Genomic DNA, 26,851 nt, shown 5'->3' with positions numbered 1-26,851 from the left:
TGACGAAATAGAAAAAAAAAATCTAAAAGTTCCCAAAAGTTAAGAGGCCAAATAGATACAATGGATATCTCCATGCAACGGGAATACAAAAGGTACGAACAAGGTCGCGTGTGTTCAGCTGATTGAATCAGATGAATTATCACCAATGGGATCCTCACTGGGGCCTGGCGGGGTCTATAGGGAGGAGCAGGGCTGGAGATATAGGGAGTTTTGACAGTCAGGAAAGGGTGGTTTGTGGGCAGGAACAGTTTGAGTTTATTAATTTCACTCAACCAAATTGGCATCCAATATGCCGTTCAACAACCAGAATTCAAAAATGTAGCTACTGTAATGCTGCTGTAATAACAAACCCTCTAGGATTCATATCTACAGATTTCCTCATATTGTATCAGCAGGTAGAACTAAAAACTGTTCCTATCACTAAAACTAAAGAAGGTATGAAAAATTGAATAACAACAAGTTAAAATAAGATATGCGTATGAGTTTTAGAAGTTACTTGTTTAACTCCGCCCCTTCCAACGATATCCAAGAATCTGAAATCATATTAAGGATGATGAATTCAGTCATTCAACCAGCAAATGAACTTCAAAATAATGTTCAGATAATTAATGTACTCACCAAGTGCTCCCTACTATAAGTGCAATCTGCTTGAAGTCCTGCCAATGTTTCTTCGCCTCCCAAAATTTGTAGCTCATACTTGAGTGGATTGAAGATTGACGAACTTGGGGTTGATTGAGCATCGCTCGTGCCATAACGATCTTTTACCGATAGTAATTCAACATCATCAGCTGGGAGAGGTGTCTTCCGCGAGACATACTGTTTTCAATACATTAGAAATTAGAGAAAGCATGGTGGTTGTCAGTCAATGGAGAAATCATTGAGCAAAATATCATAACGGCACTTACTTCACGCAATTGTTTGACAGTCAAACTTGGACGGCATTGGAGATGTGGCTGCTTTAAACTTGGAGTACTTTCTGAATCCACTGAAATAAGAAGGATATGGACATCTAGCTGCAGTAAAGAATAATTTTTCATAAGAAGAAGATCATTGTGATCCAGGAGGAACGGGGATCATTGGCGCACAGCAAGCGGTTAAGGTGTCCAAAGAGAAGCCAAGGATTATAAAGAACTTGATTGGCTTTGTATGACAAACACTGAACTACTCGCAAGAACAGACAATGTGCTGAAAATTTGATGTATATAAGAACTAAGTAACACTAGTGAAGTGATTGCACCTTCACTGGCTAGAAACAATTATAGTGTAAATTAACCATAAAGCTGTATGTAACAATAATTTTGAAACACAAGAAGCAAACCAAATGGAAAACAAAGATTATAAATTGCAATAACTACAGATAAAGTTACTTAGTAGTTGAGACACGCTAACAAAACGTAATCCTGAAGACAATTATTTGTATTGCACGGTTGCAAGCAGAATGCAATGATTGTCTCAATAGGATACGACGACTAATTCTTGTAGAGCAACAACCCTGAACAGTTCGAAACTGACAGAATTCTTGGATCCTCGCTCTCAACTCAAGATCAAAAAATAAAAAAATAAAAAATAAAGAGAGGAGAGGAGAACTCTTCAATTGAATGAAGCTCCAAATGAAGAAACAAGTTGCTACTTATAGGCTAACAACGTAGTAACTCTTCAAAAAAATAAATCAAAATACACATGGTAACATATGTCGAATGACTCAAGGAGTAGGTACTTGAAAAAAAATCAAACATAAGTCATCAAATTAGTACGTTAATTTTGTATATCGAAACATCAATCTATTTTCATGCTTTAAACCATGTTGAAACTTAAACCAGCCCTTTCTTTCACAATCAATAGCCAATATATTGTTCCATACCTCATTGTTATTTTCTTCAAGGCCTCGCAGGTAATTGACTAACTTCATTAATCGACCGCTCCTGGAACCTTTATTGCTCAACCCACCAGCATTGCCATACCGTGTGTTACTACGTACACCACCACGCCCCCAACCGAGCATTTCAGAGTTCAAGACAAGACCAGGAGAAACTGTACGATTTTCTCTGCTCATATCTAAATCACTTTCAGCACATCCATCGGTGCATCCATAATCTACACTGGCTATTGACGAAGAAGGCTGAAAGGATCGAACAGTGGAATGCCTCTTCTTCCTACTTTGCCTAACTTTTGCACATCTCTCATCAGCAGACGATGAATCCTTGCCCTCACTATTATCATCTTCATCTTCATTATCTTCATATCCCAACAGTTCATCTCCTCGGCCATTTTGTCTCCTTAGATGAACATTCCTATGATTGCGACGTGATCTTGTTAGAATCATACCAGGCATATCCTTGCCCAACATACGCTTCTTACTTAGTGCTTCTGATTGTCGTTGAAAGGTCTGCGCAATTGATTCCTGAATCTGTACTACAGAACATGAAATTACACATGCTTGGACAAAAAGACTATATTCTTCCCTCTTGAAAAAAATGGTATCTGGATTTGAAATGCACTGATAGAATCTCATAATTTCAAAATCAGTGCACCATATCGTTTACTGAGAAGGCTGTCTTAGAATTGATAAAATAACGATGTAATAGGTAGGTTTAACTAAATGATAATAAGACATTCCATGGCAACATTTGTTACTTGTTAGTATCAGAATCGATATTGTCGACCAAAGCAAACAAACAGTATTATGACCTTCAGTTGTCTAATTCCTCCGTACTTGCATAAATTCAAATGTTTGTTCAATAAAATAAAAAAAAGGTAATGCAGTTCAGAAAGTCAGCTAGAAAAGGCTCATCCATGAAAAATAACATCTCAAAATTCCGCGTAAAGATATGTAGCCTGAGAAGGAACCTGACCTGTTTATTACGAGTCCTTTCTTCCTCGTGAAATGTTAATTCCTGAGACCAAATTAAGAAAAGAAGTGCTTCCTTTAAAGGGGATAAAAAGGGGGGATAAAAAAGGGGAGGAAAAATTGACAAACACCTCCTCCTCATATTTATCAATATCTGGATATAGGGCGGCAATCAGTGCGTCATAATTTGGATCATCTCTCAAAGAACGTCTACTGGCACAATGTGTGCGGCAAGCAGGACATTCGTTGTTCCTAAAATTGCGAACACAATTACATAAATGAACTCAATAGGCATATAACTTTTCTAGTTCAACATGATAGACTCAACAATAAGGCAAGCAGATGAAACCAAAATAAAGTTCAAATAGAATAGTATGAAACGACAAGGACTTATTTATATACCCAAGCCGCATTGATTTGTCAATGCATTCTCTACAGAACCGGTGCAGGCATTCCATTACAGTTCGCGTTTTCTTAATAATCCCTGTCAAGGTCAACAAGGTTGCTAGTTTCTTTACTAGATTGATAAGAAACAAAGGCAGAAAAGTTACAAATTGGTCTACCTCAAAAATCCAATAAAAACAGCCAAAGGAGTTCTTCGGTTACTATTTACAACTATCTAGTTCTTAACAGAAGCCAAATGCTGATTTATCTAAATCTGTCATAAAGCATATGCCACCCAAAAGTCAATTATCATGTACTTCTTATCTCTGTTGTCATTGTCCTTTATTTTTTTATTAAAAACAGAGAGACCAATAATGTAAGTGCCAAAGGTAAAAGATCATACAGAAACAGACTTGAGCAATTTAAAGCAAACATACCAAGACAAATTGGGCACTGAACATCTTTTCGAATGCCTGACAGCTCCACAAAAATAAATCTGCACCACAAATATGCAGGATTAGAACTTCAAAGTGTAGACTTAGTTTGTGACAACTTACATAATTACATTGTAGATAAGCTCTAGTAAGGACAAGTATATTTGTCTACCTACCAGCAATGACGGGGAAAAGGAAAGTGATCGATCTAGAAATATCCTCAAACTCTAATAAGAATGAGAGTACACATATAGGTTGTTACACAGAAAATTCCAGATGTCAGGAAAAAATTCACACCAAAAAATTGATCCTGATTTCTGTGTAGAACTCGTTGTTGATGATCAAAATACTACAAAAAATGGCAAAACACTAGCCAATATGCTGTAGATCTGGTAATACAGTGAATTTGTACCTGATTTCATAGAAGTAAAAATTGGAATTCTAAGAATCCTTTCAAACCATACTTCACTTATTTGATATGAAAAATTGGCCTTTGTGAAGTAGAATTAATACCAAAGAAGGCTATAGAAAAAAACAGGCCAAAACCCAATGAATTTTTTTCTATAGCAGCGTAGTTAAGATTTGTCATGCATTTGTGAAGGATGCAGCAGGAGAAAGATACGTGGATGAGAGCCTCTTCAACACTGTATCAGCTTTACTAATTCCTCCTATAACCAACGTCCCCATGAAAACTTTAACTCAACGCATTTCTTACTCTAAATCATCCAGACAACTCCATTGCCCAAAACTAGAGCCGTTTACAGGTCATCTGACATTCTATCTTTTACCAAATTAAAGAATTGGCAAGCACAAAGGCTGATTTTCTTTCCCTCTACGGAAGTTGGTGCTAAAAGGTTTGAGAATGCAAATCTGATTTGTCTACGAAATGAAGGTCATAGGAACCATATGAAATAACCCGAATGTTAATTTCTTTCTGTGCTCCAAATGTAATTGAAGTATGAGCCACCCACGTTAGTAAGGTGATCATAGATTACAAATAATGGGGTTCTAGCAGGATTGGAAGTCAAAGTGCCTTCTGAAGTTCTAATAGATGGTCGAGCAGGTTAGTACAAAAGTTAACGAGAGGCTCCGGGAACAACAATACGAATGCAAACTAAGTTCCGATGCGGTTGCCTATGAATGGCACGGGTAGAAAAGCTTAAAGTATCAAACACCATAAAACTTGCCAGTCATGGAACAGGAACCGCGCTCATTCCAACTCAGTGGATCGGGCTGTAGCTACATAGTAAATCGGAGACTTTAACTAAATCTCGCAGCCCATCACAAGATACAAAAACCTGAAAAATCATAAAAGAGGAGCAATCGACACGCATTAACTAGACCCGGATCCCAACATGCAGCTACTTGCCGAACATGAAGTCAACCGCGCCGTTTTACGGGAAATATGGAAATGAATAACAGAGCATAGCAGTTCTATAAACACGCATTCTTTTCTATGTCTATGAAGGGAACACAATATGAGAGAAAAACGGTCGTGAGAAACCACCATAATCCATCTCCGAAAGGCCAATAAAACACTAACGAAATGGCAATCGTGCAGAGAAAAGGAAGTAGAAGGATTCAAGAGAAAGTACTCCGGTTTCTCTTCAGAGCTAGAGGATTGGCTTTCTTCGGAATCTGAAAGACCATGGAACAGCTTCAGCAAACGGAAAACCAAGAAAGAACAAGAACCAGAACAACGAAGCGAACGAAAGGAAATGCAATAGACGTGACGTAACCTCTCGCTCCAGTCCCTTCTTCCAATTGCTTGTGTTGCTTTTCTACTCGTTCTGCTTCCTCCTTCGGTTTCTTTTGCTCCTCCTCCTCTTCTTCTTCTTCTACTTCAGTGTTCGGCTGTCGTTCTGCTCGACATTGCTTGGCATCTTGATGGCTGAATTGCTCGTCACTAAGCTCTTCTCCGACAAGGCTGTCTGACCAAGAACGTTTATGTGCAGGCATTGACAACTTCACGAATAGAGAAGGATTTCGTTTATGGCGTTCGAGCAGTGAGGTTTTTTTGTGAAGGAAGAAGAAGAAGAAGAAGAAGAAGAAGAAGAAGGAAGATGGGAAAGATTCCAAAAAAATGGATCTAGCTTCCATTTCTGAAATTTACTGTTTTTTACCCATTAAATTAAATGTGAAAATACATTTATGCCCTCCCTTTCTTCAAACTCTTCTCCTCTAGAAATCGAAAATTGGTCATTTTAGTTGCAAATTCCAAAAGTGGACCTATTTTCAAAATTTTAATTTTATGGAGTCTATTAAATGTAAATATAAGTTCATTTTTTAACATCAAATTCAATTGTTGAGTCATTTATTTAAATTTTTATTTTTAATAAACATAAAATATTAATAGATAAAACATATATTTATTTATTTTCAAAACATTAATTTAAATTTTCAATTCAAAGATTAAAAAAAAAAGTTATTTTTTAAATATGTTAGAGAATAAATAATGAAAACAAATTATGAAATTAAATAAAATTAAAATAATCATTCCAATCTGAATTCAAAATGAACCGTATAGATTGGTTTGGGTCGATCATTACAAGTCAACAAATTTTTCGAACCCACATAGTTAACACCAAGTCCTAACACATACAACCAACGAACTTTGACTTGATTAGATGACCAAACACCTAACTTCTAGCATCTATGCCGTCATAATTCAACGTCCATAAAGTTTCTTTTTGGATTTCTTACCCTAAACTCGAAACTCTTCCTCATCGCTATAACAAACAATCTTATTGACACGAATCTTTCTCCAATTTCTAAATTGTCAAAACAAGAACACCGACCCTAAACTTGTCGAGTTGTATCTATTTGAACTTTAAACTTTAAGCATAACTCGAATCATCCAAGGAAGAACGAAATTCAGTGAGTTCTACTCTACCAAACTACAGATTTTGTGTCAATGTACAGAAAAGATATACATTATACAAACAATGCAGATCAGCTACTGGATGTGTTCATTGAAGCTCATCCTTTTGTAACTCTCTCTACATTGCTGCTTCAACTCTGCCCATGTGTTCCTCAGCCTGAGAGAGAACAAGGTTATGCATACCAAAATTTTTGGGACGAGGAAATGCGGGATGATCGTAAAGGAACGTTGATACGACGACGACTAGGTACGATCAGACAGGCGGCAGCAAACGGCGACATGTCGGGCATTCCATCTTTATATCCATCCATCTTTGTAAGCAACCAGAATGGAAGAAATGATCACATGGAGTAATCTATATATGATATGAGGCAAACCCAGTAAGAATTCATCATCATATATTGTACGACGAAAAACCGAGCAGGAAAAGGCATACCATGCAGTCGTTAGGACGTGAAACATCTATGGCGGTCATGCAAATGACACAATCTGTGGTATGATTCCCATTTTGATCTACCCTCCGGTAGTAGCTGTATTTCTCGGGTAGAATCTGCGATAAAATCGTGCAGAAACAATGATAAAGAATTATATACCATGAACACGACGTGATAGCTACAAAATAATTGTCGATCCTAACCTGACGAGGGATGAACCACCGGGATCCGAAATAGTGCTGAAGAAGAAGAATGGCGACTTGGAGAAAAGTAAAGATGCCCAAACAGATGCACCAAGTTTTATCAGGCTGAATACGCATGAAATTGTGGGGGCAGCCGAAGACATATAACGGAATGGCGAGCCGAGTTATAGTTATTCCTAAGATGTAGTATATATGCAAAGGTTTTCTCGAGTCACGAATAACGTTGGTGACTATTTGAGGTATCCAAAACGAGTACATGAGGAAAATAATCGGTCTCATAAAACGATGCAACTCGTACATAAGAAACATGCCTCCCAAAAGGATTCCATCTGCAGATAGTCATGAAAGATTGACTAAGAGGTCCAAAAATTTAAACAGAACCAGCAATCAGGTAAGCTTGCATAAACTTTGGTTGAGATGTAATACTCACAGAAACGGCTATATAGAACCGAAAGTTCACGTCTCATCGTTTCCCAACCTTCGCCATTGTTCATAGGCCTGCTGGCTTTCCATATTGCAAGAAGGTATCTCATCTCAAAAATCGAGAACACGACAAACTTGAAAAACGCAGCAGTTGCAAAAGCATTAAATAACGATTCTGAGAAAAGGACAGCCAGCAGCAAGGTAAACTTAATAAGGTTTACTGGAACAAAACCGACGATAATTGATATAAACGTTAAACTATACACAAATAACAGAGGCTAAATCAAACTACGACCAGAAATGATCCAAATCACGAGGGGTTACCACACGCAACAGAACGATGATCTCTACACTTGAATAATCCAAGTGTTAAGTAGCAACTTCAACTTATAAAGTTCTATGTGTCTGATATGGCAATGTAAAACATACAGAGACTACAGAACGTCTTGTTTCGGGGAGGGTGGACACATTATCAAAGAAACTCTTCAGACAAAATAGAAGCCCGTTGCCCGATCGTAATTTAATTTAAACTCACCGACTAATATTCCTGCTGTCAGATGCAGCAGACATAGATAAGCATCCATAATAGCTTGTTGCCCGATCATTAGTATCGAAACTTTGGCAGCACCCTGCACGATATAGATGGATAAGTACGGTATCAAAATCCGAACATCAACAATATCAGAATCCATGAGAGCTGCAAGTAAAAGTTCTTACAGATTGAGTGTTGCTATGTTCCATTTGCCGGATTAAGAGAAGTACTTGAAGGAAAGAGACCTAATGAAGTTTCGTTAAGAAATCCGATCGAAACATATATATTTTCATGATATCCAATGTATAAATGTAAGGAAAAGATCCAACAATCATAAAAAGGATACAAAAGTGACCATTAAGGTGTAATTCACTGCTTTGTTGTAGTAGATTTCAATGTTGACAGAAGTGGCATTTAACGCCAAGGGAGAAAAGCAATCTCCATCATCATCTACCGCAGGACTCTCCATTAATCCTTCGAGATGGTAATGGTCACGTTCTCCGTTTCCTGCGAGATATACAAGTCCAAAGGTGAAAAACCGAATAACAAGAGAAGTTAAGAAAGAAGGAAAAGATTAAGAATAAAGCGAGTCCCTGTTACATGCTCTTAACCTAGTGTTCGTCCATACATGTAATAGCTCAAGCCCACCGCTAACAGATATTGTCCGCCTTGACCCGTTACGTATCACCGTCAGCCTCTCGGTTTTAAAACACGTCTACTAAGGAGAGGTTTCCACACCCTTATAAGGAATACTTCGTTCTCTTCTCCAACCTATGTGGAATCTCACAATCCACCTCCCTTGGGGGTCCGGCGTCCTCGCTGGCAAACCACCTGGTGTCTGGCTCTGATACCATTTGTAACAACTCAAGTCCACCGCTAGCAGATATTGTCCGTTTTGGCTCGTTACGTATCGCCGTCAGCTTGTTTTAAACGTATCTACTAGGGAGAGGTTTCCACACCCTTATAAAGAATACTTCGTTCCCTTCTCCAACCGATGTGGGATCTCATAATCCACCCCCTTGGGAGTCTAGCGTCCTCGTTGGCACACCGTTTGATATCTAGCTCTGATACCATTTGTAACAACCCAAGGCCACCGCTAGCAGATATTGTCCGCTTTGGCCCCTAACGTATCGAAAATGCAAGAACTTTGCCATGGCAAGTTCTTATATAATGGGCAAAACAAATATAGCTAGGCACACACAATATTGCCTTTCTTATTAAAAACTAAAAGTATAATAATGCCTTTTGAGAAGATCATGATTAGGAGAAGACAGCATATAAGAAAGCACAAATCAAACGCTGAGACATAAAGTACCATTTTGTGCAGAAGATAAATGTGAAATTTGAGCTGCTATTTCGATATTGCAATGCTTCTCCATTTCATAAATTGGTGCTGCAATAAGGCAAGACAAAATCAGTACCCACATAATTGAAAGTGGGTTGAAGTCCAAGACATAGAAAATTACAGTGGCTTCTTTTCCACATCTTATCCTGTGGTGATTCTTGGAGCACCTGGGAGGAGAAAACTCCAAGCTGTTAAGAAGTTATTTAGAAGCTTCATCAGTAAAAACGACTCGCGTGATGAAATCGAATGTATTATTTCAAGAAAAACAGCATTCATATTCCAAAGAGAAAGACTTACTAAATGATAAGGATTGGATAAGATACTGTCAACTTCTTGCTCATATTCTCCCCCCTTTCCACTGTAAATAGAAACCGAGACTAAGATTACGATAAATTTTCGAAGAACAAAAGTAGAACGGCTTTAGAAACCACCGCTATGATAAACTAGAAAAACAGCAGTAAAATAAAGATGAACTGAGAGAAATTGGAGACATTTAGCAACCCTCCCTCACAATGTTGTAAAAAGTGCATACCAAGAATATGAAGATGACAGTCAAAAGATGAGTGACTGGAAAGTTTACCTGTTAGCTACCATCCGAAGCTGTCTAAAAGGCCAAATATATACACCCTCGACCTTAATTTGAACTCCACTAACATCATGTTCATTATCAATAACATCATGAAAAATAACAACCCCCTGTTATCAGCAAATTATTAAAAGACATAAAACAACCTCCAGATAAAAAATGGTGCGATAAAATCAATATCATCTAAACCCTCAGGTACAAGCACAAATGTAAGATGCATGCAGAAAAGAAATGTGAGATCTCACATTGGTTGGTTGGGGAGGAGAACAAAGCATCCTTTATAAGGGTGTGAAAACCTCTCCCTAGCATACGTGTTTTAAAAACCTCGAGGGAGAGCCCGAAAGGAAAAGGCCAAAAAGGACAATATCTTCTAGCGGTGGGCTTGGGCTATTACAAATGGTATCGGAGCTAGACACTTGGCAATGTGCAAGCGAGGAGAATGAGCCCTGAACGGGGGGGGTGAACATGAGGCGGTGTGCCAGCAAGGACGCTGGGGGGTCCCGCATTTGTTGGAGAAGGGAACGAGTGCCAGCGAGGACGCTGGGCCTCGAAAGGAGTAGATTGTGAGATCCCACATCGGTTGAGGAGGAGAACAAAGCATTTCTTATAAGAAGAAGAAGAAGTGTCCTCACCTGAACATAATGAACACCAGATATTTTGGTTGGTGTACTAATTAATTCAATGATTGAATTGCCATTGGAGTTTCTGAAATCTGGAAACATGGAAGAGTTATTTTTGGAGTCTAGAAAACTCCAACTGCCTGCAATTTGCATTTCCATGCAATAAGTTAGTTCTTACAATAGTTGACACTTAATATGATAAGATCGTTATACCATGAAGGATAAGTACAAACCTCTATATGTTCCTGTAATATTCCATTCAGAAAATGGACCCAAATCACTCTTATCTTTTCTTACAAACAACCACTGCAAACAAAAAAGATATCATATCACTATAACATATTAACATATAGAATCCATGCAATTATATATACATATGTATATAAATAAACACATCAAGACATGAAACCATACCTCTTGGAAAGGAAATGTTTGGACTTAATTAAATGGAGAAGCTAAATGCTAAAGAAGAACTGAAATCCTATCAATAGAGGATAAAGAGGCGTCGGGTAATTGTACGCCTGAGGCTAAGAACTGATATCCACAAAAGCTAAGCTGAGTCTCTAAATATGACATTTGGTTTCCAAATTGCGTATGGGAAAGTTTAGCACAACAAGCAAGTAGACCGGTCCCTAGATTTTGATGCAACGTTGCCACTTTCCCAATGCTTTGTCCAAATAACGAACTTCTTGTCACAGCCCAAGCCCACCGCTAGTAGATATTGTCCACTTTGGCCCGTTATGTATCGTTGTCGGCCTCACAGTTTTAAAATGCATCTGCTAGGGAAAGGTTTCTACACCCTTATAAGGAATGCTTCGTTCCCCTCTCCAATCGACGTGGGATATCCGGATATGGTATTTGTTGTAAGGCGTTCAAAAGTTATTTTCAGAAAACAATCCCTCAAACAACTCATACTTCTGCAGCTTATTGAGACATTTCGAAGAACGCAAGAATCATCAAAAGCTCAAGAAATCAAGTCAAATTGCAACGAATATGGGTAATCAAATTTTCAACAAACAAGACTACAATGAATTTTCAACGAACATAACCAAACAAAATTGATAAACTCAAAAGGAAAAAATGAACTCTACAAACCTCATCGCCCCATGATCGAGCCCTCTCCCGCAATGGTCTCAGACCATCCACAGGCTGAAAAACCAAAATATGAACAGCCCACAAAGCAAAAATAGTTCTGGAAAAACATCCAAACCCACTTCTCTGGTACTCCGAACAACCAAAACCATCTCTGCTCATCATATCAAGAAAAGACTCCTAAAATTCAACTCCAATTATTAACCATAAATCGGAATGATTCCAATCGGCGACAGAAACCCAAGAGAAATACAACAAAACCCATCAGAGCACAGAGGTTAAAAGATAATTGGGTTGCTTCAAATGGAGTCAAACACAAGAACCACCACCAAGAAGCACGACACCCACAGTCGGATACAGATGGTGAAAGCTGAACGACTAACAAAGCTTGTGAAGCAAGAGCAAAATCAAAATCGAAGCCCTGGAGTTCACCCAGACGATTTTTCTGATCCAGAATTACTTGAAGAGTACATTCGAGCCCTGCACAAAAGTTACAAAGCCTCGGAATTCGTCTACAAGTACAGTAATTTATTACTTGATTATTATATATCTTGGGACTTTCTCTTTGATCGATGTTAAGCTGGATGGATTAGTCGGCCAATGGGTTTGACTGCCCAAATAATGTTCGCTTCTTCGGTGGTCAAATACTTCTCCTTTCTTAAGCTAAATGTTCAGATTATGGAAGAAAGTTCCAATTTTTATATGCAAATTGCATCGCTAAATATCGTATTACAATTGTGGGCCTGGTGTACTATTGGGTTTGGGCCAGGGAGTCGGGTTAAGATGTTTTTTCTAGACTCAACCATGGTTGAGTTAGTAAATTCTTTTAAACAATAAATTCAACCCATACATAAAATATTTGCATTACAATTTTACTTCTCATAAAAATATAATATTATAGTTAAAAAAATCTATTTATTTATTAATATTGAATTAAAATTTTAATTAAGTTTCGATATATATACTAAATTTTTATTTTTGAAAATTATTGAAGAATAAGTACTCAAAAAAAAAAAAAAAAAAACATAGAATAAAGTATATATATATATATATATATATATATATATATATATATTATTTTCTATATCTTTACCTCCTCCTATTTCCCACTCTTCCGTACCCGCCACTCCCTCTCCCGTTACTAGCTACGGGAGAGACTCTCGAGAGCTAGAAGGATTAAAGGAATGGTCATAGGAATGGGGCATCATGACATCTTACAATGTCTCGCCTGAATGAATTAGTTATACTATAAATATTAGAAAAAGTGAACGAAAATTCAGTATTGCCGGTCTAGTTCAGTGCTCAAAGTGAACGAAATATTAGACTTAAATTCAGGGGTTCTTTATTATCTTGGTCTAGTCTTATTACAACTAACCTGATTCTCTACATCAGCTAAACTATGGCTAATTTGTACAAAGAGACAGAGATGAAACCTGCATTTGAAGAGCGACCTCAGCCATTTGGTATCTTCTCCTTTCTCTTCTTGTAGTCTTCAAGTACTTTCTCCCTCTGCAATGGAGTTGCACATAGTAACCATTTGCTGAATTCCAGCTCCCCCATTCCCTTGAATCCAGCAAGCTTTCGATATTGGATCTTCTTCCGATCCATGGTTGACGAGAAACCATCATCTTTCTCACCAATATTATCCAGTTTTCTCTTCTTTATCTCAGGAACGCGTGGCTGCTCGAGTACACAATCTTGTGTCGTTGGCAATGCCATTTTTTCTTGCGTTCCGGGTCCATAATTGACTATGTCTTCGTTCCTATGTGCGTATACGACACCTGCGAACCGATGCTCTTCATTATAAGAATTGCATGTCTCTTAACAAACTCAACAGATTTATGAAACAAGACCACACTTCATGTTTATGACGTCGTCCAAATATACTGATAAAGTAAGCTGGGATCTTACCCAAGTCTTCAAGCGTAGGTTTAATTGTGGCAGTTTTCCCTGGATGAGTTGGCTTTCGGGTTTCTATAGAACCGAATGGGTCGGTTTCTTTAAAAAGAACAGAACTACCAGCCTTGGAGATGTTCTGATTCGGGTTCGGGGCGTGCCCTTCTTTTGTTTCTCGTCCCTCATGCATCTCAATGATCTCACTAGTGAAGAGCTTGTCGGAGAGATCTGAGAACAAATTGCAGATGCCAAAAAGCTCACCTTGGAATTCTTTACAATCCTTCAAAATGGGAGAATCACAAGCATTAAGTTGGGGCTTAACTTTTAACCATAAAATTCGAACTCACAAATGAAGAATTTACCTGAACGCCTTCGAAATATCGCTTCTCCATTTTCCCCGAGACAGCAATGTTCGATAACTGCTGCTTGTATACTTGACGAGAGTATACAAGTTCTTCTAATGAACCAGCAGCAAGCAGGCGAAAAACGACAACATGCCGCTTCTGCCCAAACCGAAACGACCTGTCCTGTGCCTGCAAGTCTTGGGCAGGATTCCAATTTGGATCAAAGATCACCACTCTGTTTGCACTGACAAGGTTCAATCCAAGGCCACCAGCTCGAGTAGATATTAGAAACACCTGAAAAAAACATGTTGGAAATATCACCAATATTGAAGCTACTAGGTTCAAATTTTAAGGTTCAGTGCTTACCTGCTTGCTTGGACTTGAGTTGAAGTCATCAACAAGAGTTTGACGCGAGTTGGTTGGAGTGGAGCCATCAAGTCTCGAGAAGGAATAACCTTTCCGCACAAGTAGCTTCTCCAGTATGTCGAGCATCCTGAAAATGGCTATTTAAGCATCAGAAACTGGTAAGGAGTGAGGAACTGACAGAGTAGTGAAGCATATAACCTGACAGAGTAGCTGAATAGAAGAATCTTGTCGCCCTGTGAAATCCAAGAGGAAAATAGTTTCTCCAAAGCACGCATTTTTCCACAATGTCTGACATCACTAAGGGCCATGAAGCTCTCATTCTGAGCGCTGCCTCCAACAAGATCAATGTCAGCGTCAAACACTTTGGAAGCAAATTCTGCATCTCTCCTTTGTTTATCAGGGTCATCCTTAGGATTTGGTTTAATCAGCTCCAGATGATTACTTATCTGAAAGAGAACGTGCGAATCACATCGATCAAGCAGCAATTGTAATGGTGATACAAGTGAAAAAAGATATTTACCTGTTGAAGCTTGACGAGACACGGGAGAACGATACAGAAGGGGCATGAATCACAGCCCTCTGGGTTGTCTCTATGAAGGTAAGGCCAGATAATTCCATCTGGTACAGTCCTTTTGCAACACTCTGCTTGAGTGAGAGGGCTCCCACAGCCACAAGGAAGGTCTTTATTGATAAGGCATTGGATATCTGGTAGCTGTAACATTCTTCTATAAACCCGTTTTTGTAGTTCGCTCATGGCGCAGAATAAAACGTTATCTTCCTTTCCCAACATAAGATGCCCAATAGTCTCTTGCTTTGTCCTTCTTAGCATATATTTCTTAAGAATTGTGGCTAAATATTGTTTTCTCTTGTCTGCAATCCGTATAAATCTTTCAGGAGCAGTTGATCGTTGGCCATGTTTAAGGGGTTCATCGTAGAACTCACGGAAATGTTCCCGAGTACCTAACGATCCAGGTGCAACCAAATCGAAGAGATTAAATAGTTCCATAATCTTATTCTGCATTATAGTTCCAGTAAGACCGAAGCGCTTCAAGGTTTTTATTCCTGCACATGCACTATAGAGTTTCGATTTCTCATTCTTAAGCCGATGAGCCTCGTCAATGATCAAAATCTCCCATGTGACCTCTGAAAGAATACCACCACGGATTCTGTACGTATCAAAGCTAGTGATAAGTATCTCGACAGTACCTGCTTCTAGTTTATCATGAATCAACTCGCGGTTTGCCCCATGGTAAACTGCAACACTGAAGTTTGCCCATTTGGAGAACTCATTCTCCCAATTATGGATTACTGAAGTGGGGCATACTATTAGTACAGGACCCTTTTTCTTTCCACAAATTTCCTTATGGATTCCATCTCCATCTATGCCATATACAGCAGCCAGGAAAGCAATAGTTTGAATTGTTTTTCCAAGCCCCCTGATACCATTTCAGAATATGAGCAACAATTACGTTGGAGCATCGAACTTATAAATATTTTAGACAAGAAAGTAAAATTTGCGAAGTTCGGTCCACATGGGTATCATTGACAAGTACTGAAACTACGTGCATTTAGCCGAACATTAGAATCTAATGTAACTACATAAGTCTAACAACACTCTTGCTTACTTCTAACTCTAAATTGACGTTCTGTTATAACGAACAAAAGTTAGAAGTTGGATACTTCTAAATCTAAATTTCTGGAGGTACAAGAGTCTCATTCATCAGCGTGTTTTTAAATGCCTCACTTCAGACATCTTCATTCCCGTTTCTTTTCCATTTGAATGGAAATGTTCGACAAAAAGAACAAATGTCAACTGAGACATGGAACATATCTGTAACAGCCAAGTCCATTGCTAGTAGATATTGTCCTCTTTTGGGCTTTCCCTTTCTAGCTTCTCTTCAAGGTTTTAAAACGTGTCTGCTAAGGAGATGTTTCCACACTCTTATAAAAAGGGCTTCGTTCCCCTTTCCAACCGATGTGGGATCTCACAATCCACCCCCCTTTAAGGCCCAACATCCTTGCTGGCACACCGCCCAGTGTCCACCCCCTTCGGGGCTCAGTGTCCCGTTGGTACACTGCCAATGTCTGGCTCTAATACCAACTTTAACAGCCCAAGCCCACCACTTGTAGATATTGTCCTCTTTGAGTTTTCCCTTTCAGCCTTCCCATCAAAGTTTTTAAAACGTGTTTGCTAGGGAGAGGTTTCCACACCCTTATAAAGAGGGCTTTGTTCCCCTCTCTAACCGAGGTGGGATCTCACAATATCAAATTATGGGGCATATTTTGGAACATTGAAGTACATATGAAACAAAAAGAACTAAGACAAGGAAACTTATATTTATACATACATGTCATCTCCAAGAATGCCACCATGGCCGTTCTTGTATAAACCATACAAGAACTTGACACCTTCTCTTTGATGTTCAAGCAACCTACAATTAATGGATGAAGGTACCTGCAACCAATTAAATGCACCGAAAAGAGAAAAAGAGAGATTCATTTAGTCCTTGGGGAGTTTCTCCTAGAAGAAACTAACCTAATTCAAACCAGAAACAAGCATTTCATCTGACATACAGCAAACGTAGAATCTAAGAACAGGGGAGCATAGATTAAGAACAACTTAAACCATACTGTTAAAACACAATCTAGTTATCTTCAAACACATTCACATGGAACAATCTAAAATCAAAATCCAAGCATCGCCCACATCATTGGTTAATATAGACCAGGAAGTCTCCCCAATTCAGGAATGTTCATATTCTAATGAATATGTAAAATTCAATTTCTAGCAATTTATAGCTCATAACATTCATTTCAACCCTTTTCCCCTCTGCATAAAACTGTACATTCGGTTTCCTCAACCTATTTGATTCAAGACGAAGAACTATCATGGATTGACTGAAGAAGAAAAGAGAAAAAGAACCTGTACGAGCGGGGTCTCATCCTTCGATGACAAAATCAATGGTTCAAATGGCCCTGCATGATCAAATTGGAACTGACCCAATTGGCATCTCTTCAACACGTCTGGTTCTGGCCCCTCCACGCCCTTCTCTTCCTTTTCCCCTTTCTCAACCCCAACCTGGGTCTGCTGGCTTCGACATTGGGTTGGATCTTGAGGAGGGGGAAAGGAATCCTGTAGGCGAAGAAGCTGCAAAGAGAGCGAGGATTTTGGGGGTTTTCTAAGGAAATTAACCTCAGAACCTTGGAAGAGCGAGGGTTTTGAAGAAATAGGAGAAGTGGGTGCAGAGGCCGATGAGGAAAGGGTTTTGCAGGGTTTAAGAGTCTCTTTCAGACTCTGAAACGACATGAAAGTAACAGAATTTCCAATAAATTGGGAGAGACGATCCCTTGATTCCAGATTTCAGAGACCGATGAACAAAATATTTCATCCTTCCGCCGATCACACGTCGGACAACCGCCATACAAGTCTTGACTGCCACGTAGGATGGCAATTGGGTGACGTCACTTCATTTGAATGTTGACTCCTATTAAAAATATCTCAATTTTTTAAAATTGAGTACGATTTTAAATATTTCAAAACAATAAAAATTTATTAGAATATTTAATTAAAATTAATAAACGAACTCTCAAAAGCAATGTAAATCAAGATGTCACCCGTGCCAATGGAAAAGCTTTTCTTATCTCTGTCATCTATTTCATTCCTCATTCTCATGAAATTCCACATTTATTTTTACAGATATCGGGTGCAAGATTACCTGAAAAATTTGTAAGAATTGAATTCTCCACAGATAATTTTTATCCGCTCTTTTTTCTTAAAAAAATAATTATTTTGAAATTTTCATTTTTTTATATAATCTTTATTAAAAATTTGTGAAAAAAATTTACTAAATTAATATATTTAGAACTTAATTTCTAAAAATTTAAATTTTACTATTACAACGCCTCCTTCACAATTTATATATATATATATATATTAGGTAGGGCCGAGAATTGAGCTAGGACGGAGATAGAGATACAATTCCTTCCTCGACCCCATTTATCTATTAGAAAAAAAATGTTTCACACTCCCTCTCTCATTCTTTGTCTAAACGAGGAACCCCCTCCCCGTTCAGGGCGAGTCTTCACAGAGCCCCAACTCCACGAGTAAAATGAACATCTCGAAACATAGGATAGCTAGAGCGCTTGATTTGTATCAAGTCTGAAAGAACAATACTAACACACGTCAATTTTTGTCCAACACTTTAACCACAATTTTACTCATAATTTTGAAACATTTATAAAAGCCAAGAACGATACTGCAACTAATATACTAATATACTTCACACTCCCGATAATTGATATGTATTTCTTCCATACAAACACCACCGGACCCTCATTATTACTTACCAACATTTTTTTAACATCTTACCAACCAATATTAATTATAAAGATTCATGCAAATGAGATTGTATTCCAAGTCATTCAATTTTTTCTTCCTTCCTAATTTTTACCAAATATTACATTACACAACTTTATTGTGTTCATAATAACTTTCAAATATATATATATATATATATATATATATATATATATATATATATATATATATATATATATATATATATATTAACATCACCTCATTAAAAAAAAAAAAAAATTATAACTCAAAAAAATATATAACAAAATTAAAAATTAATTGATTGATTGAGTATAATTTAAAATTTTAGGGATTAAATAGAAAAAAGAAAAAAAAAACAAATAATTTCCATATATATAGACAAATTTGAATGTTTATTTAATAGCAATATTGGATTTAAAATGAAATGCATCATTAGGGCATGATTTCTGGTAAAGTGTTTAATTCATATAATTAAGGATGAAATCAAATTAATTAATACATTAAATCTTTTTGGTCTCACACATTAATGATAATTCTAACTATTGTTTTTCTTTTTTTCTTATTTCCTTTTTTTAATTTAAATAATTTGATTAACATACATATTATTACCGTTAAGTAAGAAAAAAAAAATGACTTTTTTTCATTTATGGTAATAATAACCTAAATTCATTGCTTAAAAAGTAATATAATTATTACTCTTTTTTTTTTTTTTACTAATTTTTCAACCCAAAAGCTTTGACATTCAAATTTTTATTTATTGATATATTTAACTTACTCAAGAAATATGATTTTATTTGGTCCATGAACTTAAAAAATAAATGTTTGAAACGTTATCCGCTTTTAATATGTATTTAATAGGTCAAATACGTGCACACCAATTTCTAGCTTGATTGCATTATTTTAAATTATAGATGTCATCGAACTTTTAAAAATGTTGCTATTAATTATAATATAAGAAATGAATAATTGAGTTCGGAGTGTGATTCAAATATTTGATCTCTTAATCAATAATAAGCTCAAGTTGACATCAAACCATCTGTCTTTGAAATGATGTAATAATTATCTTATCTAATGTCTATGCTCGAGTCGAGATTATTTTATTTTTAAGGTTGAATTATAAAAATACCCATAAATTTTGTACTTTATAAGAGTTTATAAATTTAAACTTTGAAGAATCTAAAAAATTACCCTGAAACAAGAATATTTTATTTCAAAAATACTTTAAAATTTTTACTAATATTTTAAAAATATATCATTGAATTTAAAAAAAGTTTTATTAATAGCTTTGACTTTTTTTAAAAAAATTAAAACGTCCTTACCATCATTAATATCTTAACGAAATTTTGAAAATAGCATTAACACTTTCTACTTTAAAAAAAAAAAAAAAAAAATCTTATTATCTCCAAACTTTGTAACATAACTTTTGAAAGTTCATTAGTATTTTCTAAACTTTTTTTAAAATATCTCTGAAATTTAAAAAAAAAATTAGAAAAGTATTATAAAAGGTAAAGGGTATTTCTAAAACCTTCTAAAAAAGTTCGAGAATATTTTTAAAATAAATATTAACAGTTTCTATCCAAATCTAATTTTAAAAAGTTTAAAGGTATTTTTTAAGTTTTATCGGTCAAATTTCTTTTAAAATATATTTTTTAAACAAAAAAAAAAAAAAAAAAAAAAAAAAAAAAAAAAAAAAACAAAAGAAAAAAGAAATTAAGGGTATGTTGTTTTGAATTGATTTAAAAGGGATAAAGCAAAATATTGAAAGGGCGGCGAAGAAAAAGCAGAAATGAAGCTAAGAACACGAAAAGAACACAAGCAGCATACCAAATAGTTAGCGTTGAATAAATTGCATGCTGTCAAGTGTAAGGCATTCACAGCCTTTGAATAATCTCCTAAATTATTAATACCCCTTCTGTTTTAAAACGCATAACTCCACCATTTCATAACGCTTATTTCTGTTTATATATATAAATATACCATCTTTCCTCCATCCATCATCGCCCAATTCCCCTCATCTAACCTTCCCCCAATTTCCCCTCGCTGCTATGGCGCCTCCAACCCTTGCTGCCTTCCTCGCCCTCGCTTTACTTGCTGCTATGGTTTCCTCTTCTCATGCCTACAAATTCTATGTCGGCGGCAGAGATGGCTGGGTTCAAAACCCTTCTGAGAACTTCAATCACTGGGCTGAGCGCAACCGGTTCCAAGTTAATGATACTCTTTGTAAGAATCTTTTCATACTATTATGTCCACGGTTGGTTATTGGGAGGGAGTACAACTTTGGCTGATCTATGGAATGGTCGTGAATTTATGAGTAAAGATTAGATCTTGGTTGTTACAAGGTGTTTTTGGGGAAGCCTAAAATAGAGTCATGAGTGATTATGCTCAAATTTTGTCATTTGGGTCTGTTTTTATTTCTTTAGTGGAGACGTTGATCGGTGCCGTAAGGGCCAACCGCTCATTGTTGTGGTCCTTGCCCGAACTAAAGTCATGAGAGCTTATGCTCAAATTTTGTCATTTCGGTCTGTTTTTATTTCATATGCTGATCGGTGTTAGAAGGGCCAACTGCTCATGGTCCTTGCCTGAAATATAGTCAGGAGAGCTTATGCTCAAATTTTGTCATTTGGGTATGTTTTTATTTCTTCAGTGGAGACGCTGATCGGTGCTTGAAGGGCCAACCGCTCATCGTTGTGGTCCTTGAGCAAAATAAAGCCACGAGAACTTATGCTCAAATTTTGTTATTTGGGTCTGTTTTTATTTCATCAGTGGAGAAGTTGATGGGTGCCATAAGGGCTAATGGCTCATTGTTGTGGTCCTTACTGTGACGCATAAACAGTACCTATTTGATTCGAGATAGCTCATACTTACAATATCAAGTTATTGCTAAGATTTTTAACCTAGATTCTTTTTTCTTTTTTTTTTTTTTTTTTTTTTTTTTTTGTGGGACAGATTTCAAGTATAAAAACGGGACGGATTCTGTGTTGGTTGTAAGCAAGGAAGATTATTTCTCTTGCAATACCAAAAACCCAGTAATTACCTTAAAAGATGGTGAATCAATCTTCAAATTTGGACATTCGGGTCCGTTTTATTTCATAAGTGGAGACGCTGATCGGTGCCAGAAGGGTCAACGTCTCATTGTAGTGGTTCTTGCTGTGAGGCATAAACAGCATCTTGCTCCGTCGCCACAAGCTCCAACCCCGACTGCTCAGTCACCGGGAAACGCTGGTTCGCCGGAATCCGGCGTTGGATTCACAGCGCCGGTTCCAGCTCCGGCGAAAAGTTCTGCTTTTGGAGGGTCTGTTAGTGCATTGAGTTTGGGTGTTGTTTTAGTCAGTTTTTTTGTGGGTTTTGTTTGATTTGAATGAAAGTTTGAATTTTTGGTGATGGGTTGTTGTTGTGGTTCGTGTTGGGTTTAGACTTTGTATCCATTCAAGAATTCGTTTGAAGTTTGTGTTCATTTCTTTTTGGTTGGTTGATGGTGAAGAATCATAATCACAACTCTTTTATATCTCATATGTTCTTGTATTTTGGTGTGGTTTTTTTTTTTTTTTTTGTAAAAGATTCAACTTTTTATTTTTTTTTGTGAATTTTTCGAATCTATCACGACGGGTGAATTTTGGTAGATCTAAGTTTATCGTTTCGTCATTTCTAGTGTTCATGTGAAGGATCGGGGAGGAATGCTAGGTTGAAGATGTAGTCCAACTTAGATTCAATTTAGTTCACTACGTTCAATTCAATTTAACTTAGTTTAGTCCGATTCATAATTGGTTCTTTGTTTTTCGGTCATTTTTAGTCAATTTAGTGGGGTTCTTCAATCTAGGTTGGTTTTCTCTTCCATTCATACTTGATTTAGGTGATTTTACTCGAGTTATAGCGGGCTTAGGGCGGCCATTCTTGGCTTTTTATTGACATTTGGAGCGTGTTTGGTTCAATATCTTTGTCGTTAACGTCCTAACGAGTTAACCTATTCGAGTTGGGAGCCAATTATTCATTGAGGGCAAGATTTGGAGTAAGAACTAACTTGAGTAATACGGTAAACACTTAATAATTAATTGTGATGTTAGAGTTGAAGTTAATTTTAAGACATTGCTATTGGATACTAACTTTAGTAGATATTGTTAGTTTTGGTCCTGTTGCTGTCAGCCTCATGTTTTTAAAATGAGTCAGATAGAGAGAGATTTCTACACTCTTATAAAAAAGACATGAAATCTCTCACAGATTTGGATTAAAATTCTTGAAAATGGAGGATTTTGTCACTAAAAAAACATTTCAATAATAAGACATGTTCTTGTTTGGATGACTACCATTTTTAAATATTTCAATAATAAGAAAGTTGTTTAGGCAGTTCCTCTTTACACGACTTTTGTGTGCATGCTTGACTGACATAATGTTGGTAAATGAAATTATGGTAATATGTCTGTTGCTATATATAGAAAATATATAATAAATGATTATTTATATTAAAAATAATATATAATAAATATTTATATAGAGTAGATAGTTATATATGTGATAAAACTATATATAATTAACTGAAACCATAAAGATGTATTTTCTTTATTTTCTGTATTCTTTACCGTTCTATATACTTTAGCTAATATTACTCATTGCATTTTTTCTTTCCTATTTTTTGTGTTCATTTAGATCGAGTGTGTGCGTTGTTGTACTATCTTAACATAAGAGTTGTGACGAGAATAGCCTACTAGCTACTCTCGAGGGATTGCATTATTTCGAGAATTTAATTACTTGAAAACGTAGAAACTTAAGTAGTAATCTAAAATTTATGGCTCGAAAACCGATACAACGTACTCAAACAAATTTAAATGAATTAGTTTGAGGCAAAAACATCAACAAAAAATTTCACTCCAATTGGTTCAGTCTAGTGAAGCTAGAAATGGCGACCGGAACTCATCGTTGGAATGTTCGCCGGCGGATGGGTTCCCCCATGGCCGCTTGAAGAAGCTCCTCCGGCCAGCATTTCAGCATCACTCTTCCATTCATAAACTAATTTGTTCAGCCTCTCCACTAGTTTCTTCGCTCCCAATTCGTACACCACGTCTTCAATCTAATAACCATTGAACATACCAAATCATTATCGAACTCAAGGTTAGGAATCACGAATCTCTATTATGATATTGTCTACTCTACTCTGACCATAAGCTCTCATGGCTTTGATTTGGGTTTCCCCAAAAGACCTCATTCCAACGGAGTTGTAAACCCACCATCCTTCCATCGAACAAAGTACATTATAGAGCCTCCCCCGAGGCCTATGGAGCTCTCGAACAGCCTCCCCTTGATCGAGGCTCGACTCCTTTTCTGGAGTTTTCGAACAAAGTATACATTTTGTTCGGCACTTAAGTCACTTTTGACTATACCTTCGAGACTCATAACTTTCTTTGTTCTACATTTGAAGATTCTATTGACATGACTAAGTTAAGAGCATGACTCTTCTACCATGTTAGGAATCACGAATCTCCACAATAGTATGATCATAAATTCTAATGGTTTTGCTTTGGGCTTCCCAAAAGACCTCGTACAAGTGGAGATGTATTCCTTACTTATAAACCTATGTTCAAAAGCTTAAACCGATAATTACGATCAATATACCTCTGCATGGATCGAATACAAGAAAATGTCCTCATGAACGGAATAATTAAGATTAATGATCTCCGCTCGCTCCTCATGAAAGACGCCAATAAGCTCATTAAACAAAGATTGATCCTCAAACCCTCTTGTGAAAACAACCTCCACAATCGAACCCATCTCTTTGATTCTCAATTCAGGCGAGTTATTATTCGTCGACGCTCCGTCCGACAGCGCCGACGACATATTCAACCTTGCCAGAATTCTCTCCTTCTTCTCCTTGCACTTCTGCAGCTTCATCTCAAGTGATTTTATGTACTTAATGGCTTCCTCGATCTGATCCGACACCGTCAATGGCAAATCCTACAAAAATTTCAAATTTTGATGAGAACCCATTTGAGAACAAACCTTAAAAACCTTAATTACATCGAAAAATTGAAACAAACAGTGGATTTATTGGGTGGGAGGAGAGAATTGAGGTTGGAATACAGCAATTTCATCTGGTTTCTTCGATTCTTCTCCAAAACCTTTCTTTCAACTTTGTTAGTGCTTCCATTTTGTTGGTTCCCAGCTGCTTCCCGACCTCTCTCCATCGAATAATCACTGAAATTTCAGACACAAACAACGTTAAAACAGACCATATGTATATATTATATATATATATGTTTAAGAATATAAAATTTAAGATTTATAAAATACAAATTTTTATTAAATAAATTAAAAAGGATAATTATATATATAAAAACAAAATTCCGGTGGAGCTTGTGTACCAAGTCATTGGGCGTCCACGTCTGCGTCCACGTCTGCGTCCACGGAAGCCGCAAAGCGATCATTAATTCCAGCGTGTTCACACAAGTAAATGCATAAATACAAGGATTTTCTCTCAAACAAATTATGGCAACTCAGTTTCATAATAACTTTTAGAATAATAATAAAATTAAATTATTTAATTATACTATTAACAAAAAAAAAAAATCGAAAAATTGTGGTGAATTACGTGTGACTTAGGTCGTCTACATGGATTCATGTAGGTCTTAGCATTAGAGGCTCAGACTCGTGTGACAACTCGATAAAATTACCTTTATTTTTGAGTGAAATACCTTAAATTATATAACTAAATCATCGATCATATTCGTAAATTATGCACTAAAGTCTTAAAATATTTGGACCATGCCTTCCTCGTTTCACTCTTCGTTTTGTTTTCTCTTTTTCTAAAGACTTCATCGATTCTTCTCCAAATTAATTCGGTAGAACTCTTGACCACACCCCTTTGAATGAAGACTCGAGAAATCACTCAAACCCTCATGACTCATTTTTTTACCATATCTCCGAGACTCACAACTTCTTTGTTCGACATTTGAAGATTCTATTAACATGACTAAGTTAAGGGCATGACTCTGATATCATGTTAAGAACCACGAATCTCCGCAATGGTATAATATTGTTCATCTTGAGCATAAGCTCTCATAGTTTTGGTTTTGGTTTCCCCGAACAACCTCGTATCAATGGAGATATATTCCTTTATAAATCCATGACCATCAACAATACTCAACACGGTTCACGTGTTTAACGTTTTGTCCTCTTAAATTTTTTCCACAGCTCTCTAGTTTTCGTAAATTTCTTATGGGGATTCTTTGTTCCAATCGGATAAGAAAGTTTTTCCATCGTTGTTCCACTTCATGGACATCTTCAAATGCACGTAAATAACATGATTTGTACTTATTTTCTGAAAAAACGTCTCGAGAGTCAACAATTTGCTTTTCTAATTTCAATGGGTCAGAAGTGACTTCGAATAAAATATATTTTTAAAAATATTTAATAATGTAGAATATTTTACAATGTATATTTCATAATTAATAAGTGTGTTTCAAAGGAAACAAAGCTCTGGTATTGGAAAATTTTAAGACGAAAAAATGTTAAACACGCCCAGGAATAAAAATTTAGCAATTACGTGAGATCCCACGTGAGTTATTGACTAGAATGAACCATTTTTTGATTTGAAAACGAAAAAGTAAGTTATCGACTCTCGAGACATTTACACGTATCTAGAGATGTTCGTAGACATGTCCACGGAGTAGGACGGAGACGAAGAAGACTTCTCTATTTCTAAGTCTTTTGATAGTAGATATTGTCTGTTTTGGCTCGTTATGTATTGCTGTCACCCGTCATTTACACATGTCTAGAGATGTCCATGGGGTAGGACGAAGACAGAGAAGACTTCTCTATCCTCAAGCTCACTGCTAGCAGATATTAACCGTTTTGCCCCGTTACGTATCACCATCAGCCTCACGGTTTTAAATCACCTCTACTAGGGAGAGATTTCCACACATTTATAAGAAATGGTTTGTTCTTTTTCATTTATTTTTGTATGAATTGGAGCGAGAAATCCCCACATAAACTTCATGGAGATTAGATTATCTACGATTTTTTTTTTTTTGTTTATATTATATATATATATTAAAAGTTATTCTCAACCCCAACAACAATTGTTTTTTCAATTAAAAACATAATCATAATGTTCAATAAACATGAGTTCTAAGTGAG

General features: G+C 36.6%; 5 protein-coding genes across 7 annotated transcripts; 1 reads left to right on the top strand and 4 right to left on the bottom strand.

The window, feature by feature from the left end:
* Positions 1–231: 231 nt before the first annotated feature.
* On the bottom strand, positions 232–5,737 carry LOC111794677 (putative E3 ubiquitin-protein ligase RING1a). Its single transcript, XM_087123656.1, has 10 exons — positions 5,406–5,737; positions 5,262–5,304; positions 3,670–3,728; positions 3,251–3,332; positions 2,980–3,100; positions 2,853–2,894; positions 1,862–2,407; positions 906–1,013; positions 619–816; positions 232–533 (listed from the first exon to the last, which is right to left on the bottom strand). Exons 1-10 carry the CDS (start codon positions 5,623–5,625, stop codon positions 501–503), a joined length of 1,452 nt encoding a protein of 483 aa, XP_086979782.1. The 5' UTR covers positions 5,626–5,737; the 3' UTR covers positions 232–500.
* Positions 5,738–6,392: 655 nt separating this feature from the next.
* Positions 6,393–12,433, bottom strand: LOC111795044 (transmembrane E3 ubiquitin-protein ligase FLY2). 2 transcript variants are annotated; one of them, XM_023677273.2, is made up of 14 exons: positions 11,786–12,433; positions 10,924–10,996; positions 10,703–10,830; positions 10,065–10,180; positions 9,782–9,842; positions 9,606–9,651; positions 9,455–9,532; positions 8,486–8,646; positions 8,325–8,384; positions 8,143–8,236; positions 7,615–7,782; positions 7,185–7,513; positions 6,984–7,097; positions 6,393–6,902 (listed from the first exon to the last, which is right to left on the bottom strand). In XM_023677273.2, the coding sequence occupies exons 1-14, from the start codon at positions 11,945–11,947 to the stop codon at positions 6,801–6,803; spliced, it is 1,692 nt and encodes a 563-aa protein (XP_023533041.2). In that variant the 5' UTR covers positions 11,948–12,433; the 3' UTR covers positions 6,393–6,800. The 2 variants fall into 2 exon arrangements, with proteins under 2 accessions (XP_023533041.2, XP_023533040.2); XM_023677272.2 differs by having other exon boundaries at positions 9,606–9,672; positions 11,786–12,431.
* On the bottom strand, positions 12,127–17,798 carry SWI2 (switch 2). Of its 2 annotated transcripts, XM_023677270.2 has the most exons (9): positions 17,312–17,798; positions 16,737–16,843; positions 14,909–15,824; positions 14,587–14,834; positions 14,389–14,515; positions 14,041–14,316; positions 13,694–13,958; positions 13,216–13,563; positions 12,127–12,262 (listed from the first exon to the last, which is right to left on the bottom strand). In XM_023677270.2, the coding sequence occupies exons 1-8, from the start codon at positions 17,693–17,695 to the stop codon at positions 13,235–13,237; spliced, it is 2,652 nt and encodes an 883-aa protein (XP_023533038.2). In that variant the 5' UTR covers positions 17,696–17,798; the 3' UTR covers positions 12,127–12,262; positions 13,216–13,234. The 2 variants fall into 2 exon arrangements, with proteins under 2 accessions (XP_023533038.2, XP_023533037.2); XM_023677269.2 differs by lacking the exon at positions 12,127–12,262 and having other exon boundaries at positions 13,102–13,563.
* A 2,895-nt stretch (positions 17,799–20,693) lies between these two features.
* LOC111795702 (early nodulin-like protein 3) lies at positions 20,694–22,237 on the top strand. The gene is made up of 2 exons (XM_023678262.2): positions 20,694–20,947; positions 21,674–22,237. The coding sequence occupies exons 1-2, from the start codon at positions 20,773–20,775 to the stop codon at positions 22,078–22,080; spliced, it is 582 nt and encodes a 193-aa protein (XP_023534030.2). The 5' UTR covers positions 20,694–20,772; the 3' UTR covers positions 22,081–22,237.
* Positions 22,238–23,495: 1,258 nt separating this feature from the next.
* LOC111795166 (transcription factor bHLH162-like) lies at positions 23,496–24,987 on the bottom strand. Its single transcript, XM_023677442.2, has 3 exons — positions 24,754–24,987; positions 24,332–24,670; positions 23,496–23,789 (listed from the first exon to the last, which is right to left on the bottom strand). Exons 1-3 carry the CDS (start codon positions 24,898–24,900, stop codon positions 23,613–23,615), a joined length of 663 nt encoding a protein of 220 aa, XP_023533210.2. The 5' UTR covers positions 24,901–24,987; the 3' UTR covers positions 23,496–23,612.
* Between the last annotated feature and the right edge of the window lie 1,864 nt (positions 24,988–26,851).

The sequence above is a fragment of the Cucurbita pepo genome, chromosome 5 (assembly GCF_057944985.1).
Source record: "Cucurbita pepo subsp. pepo isolate OVF chromosome 5, ASM5794498v1, whole genome shotgun sequence".
NCBI lineage: Eukaryota > Viridiplantae > Streptophyta > Magnoliopsida > Cucurbitales > Cucurbitaceae > Cucurbita > Cucurbita pepo.
Note: the sequence above shows the minus strand (reverse complement) of the source record. Positions and strands in the feature narration are given on the sequence as shown.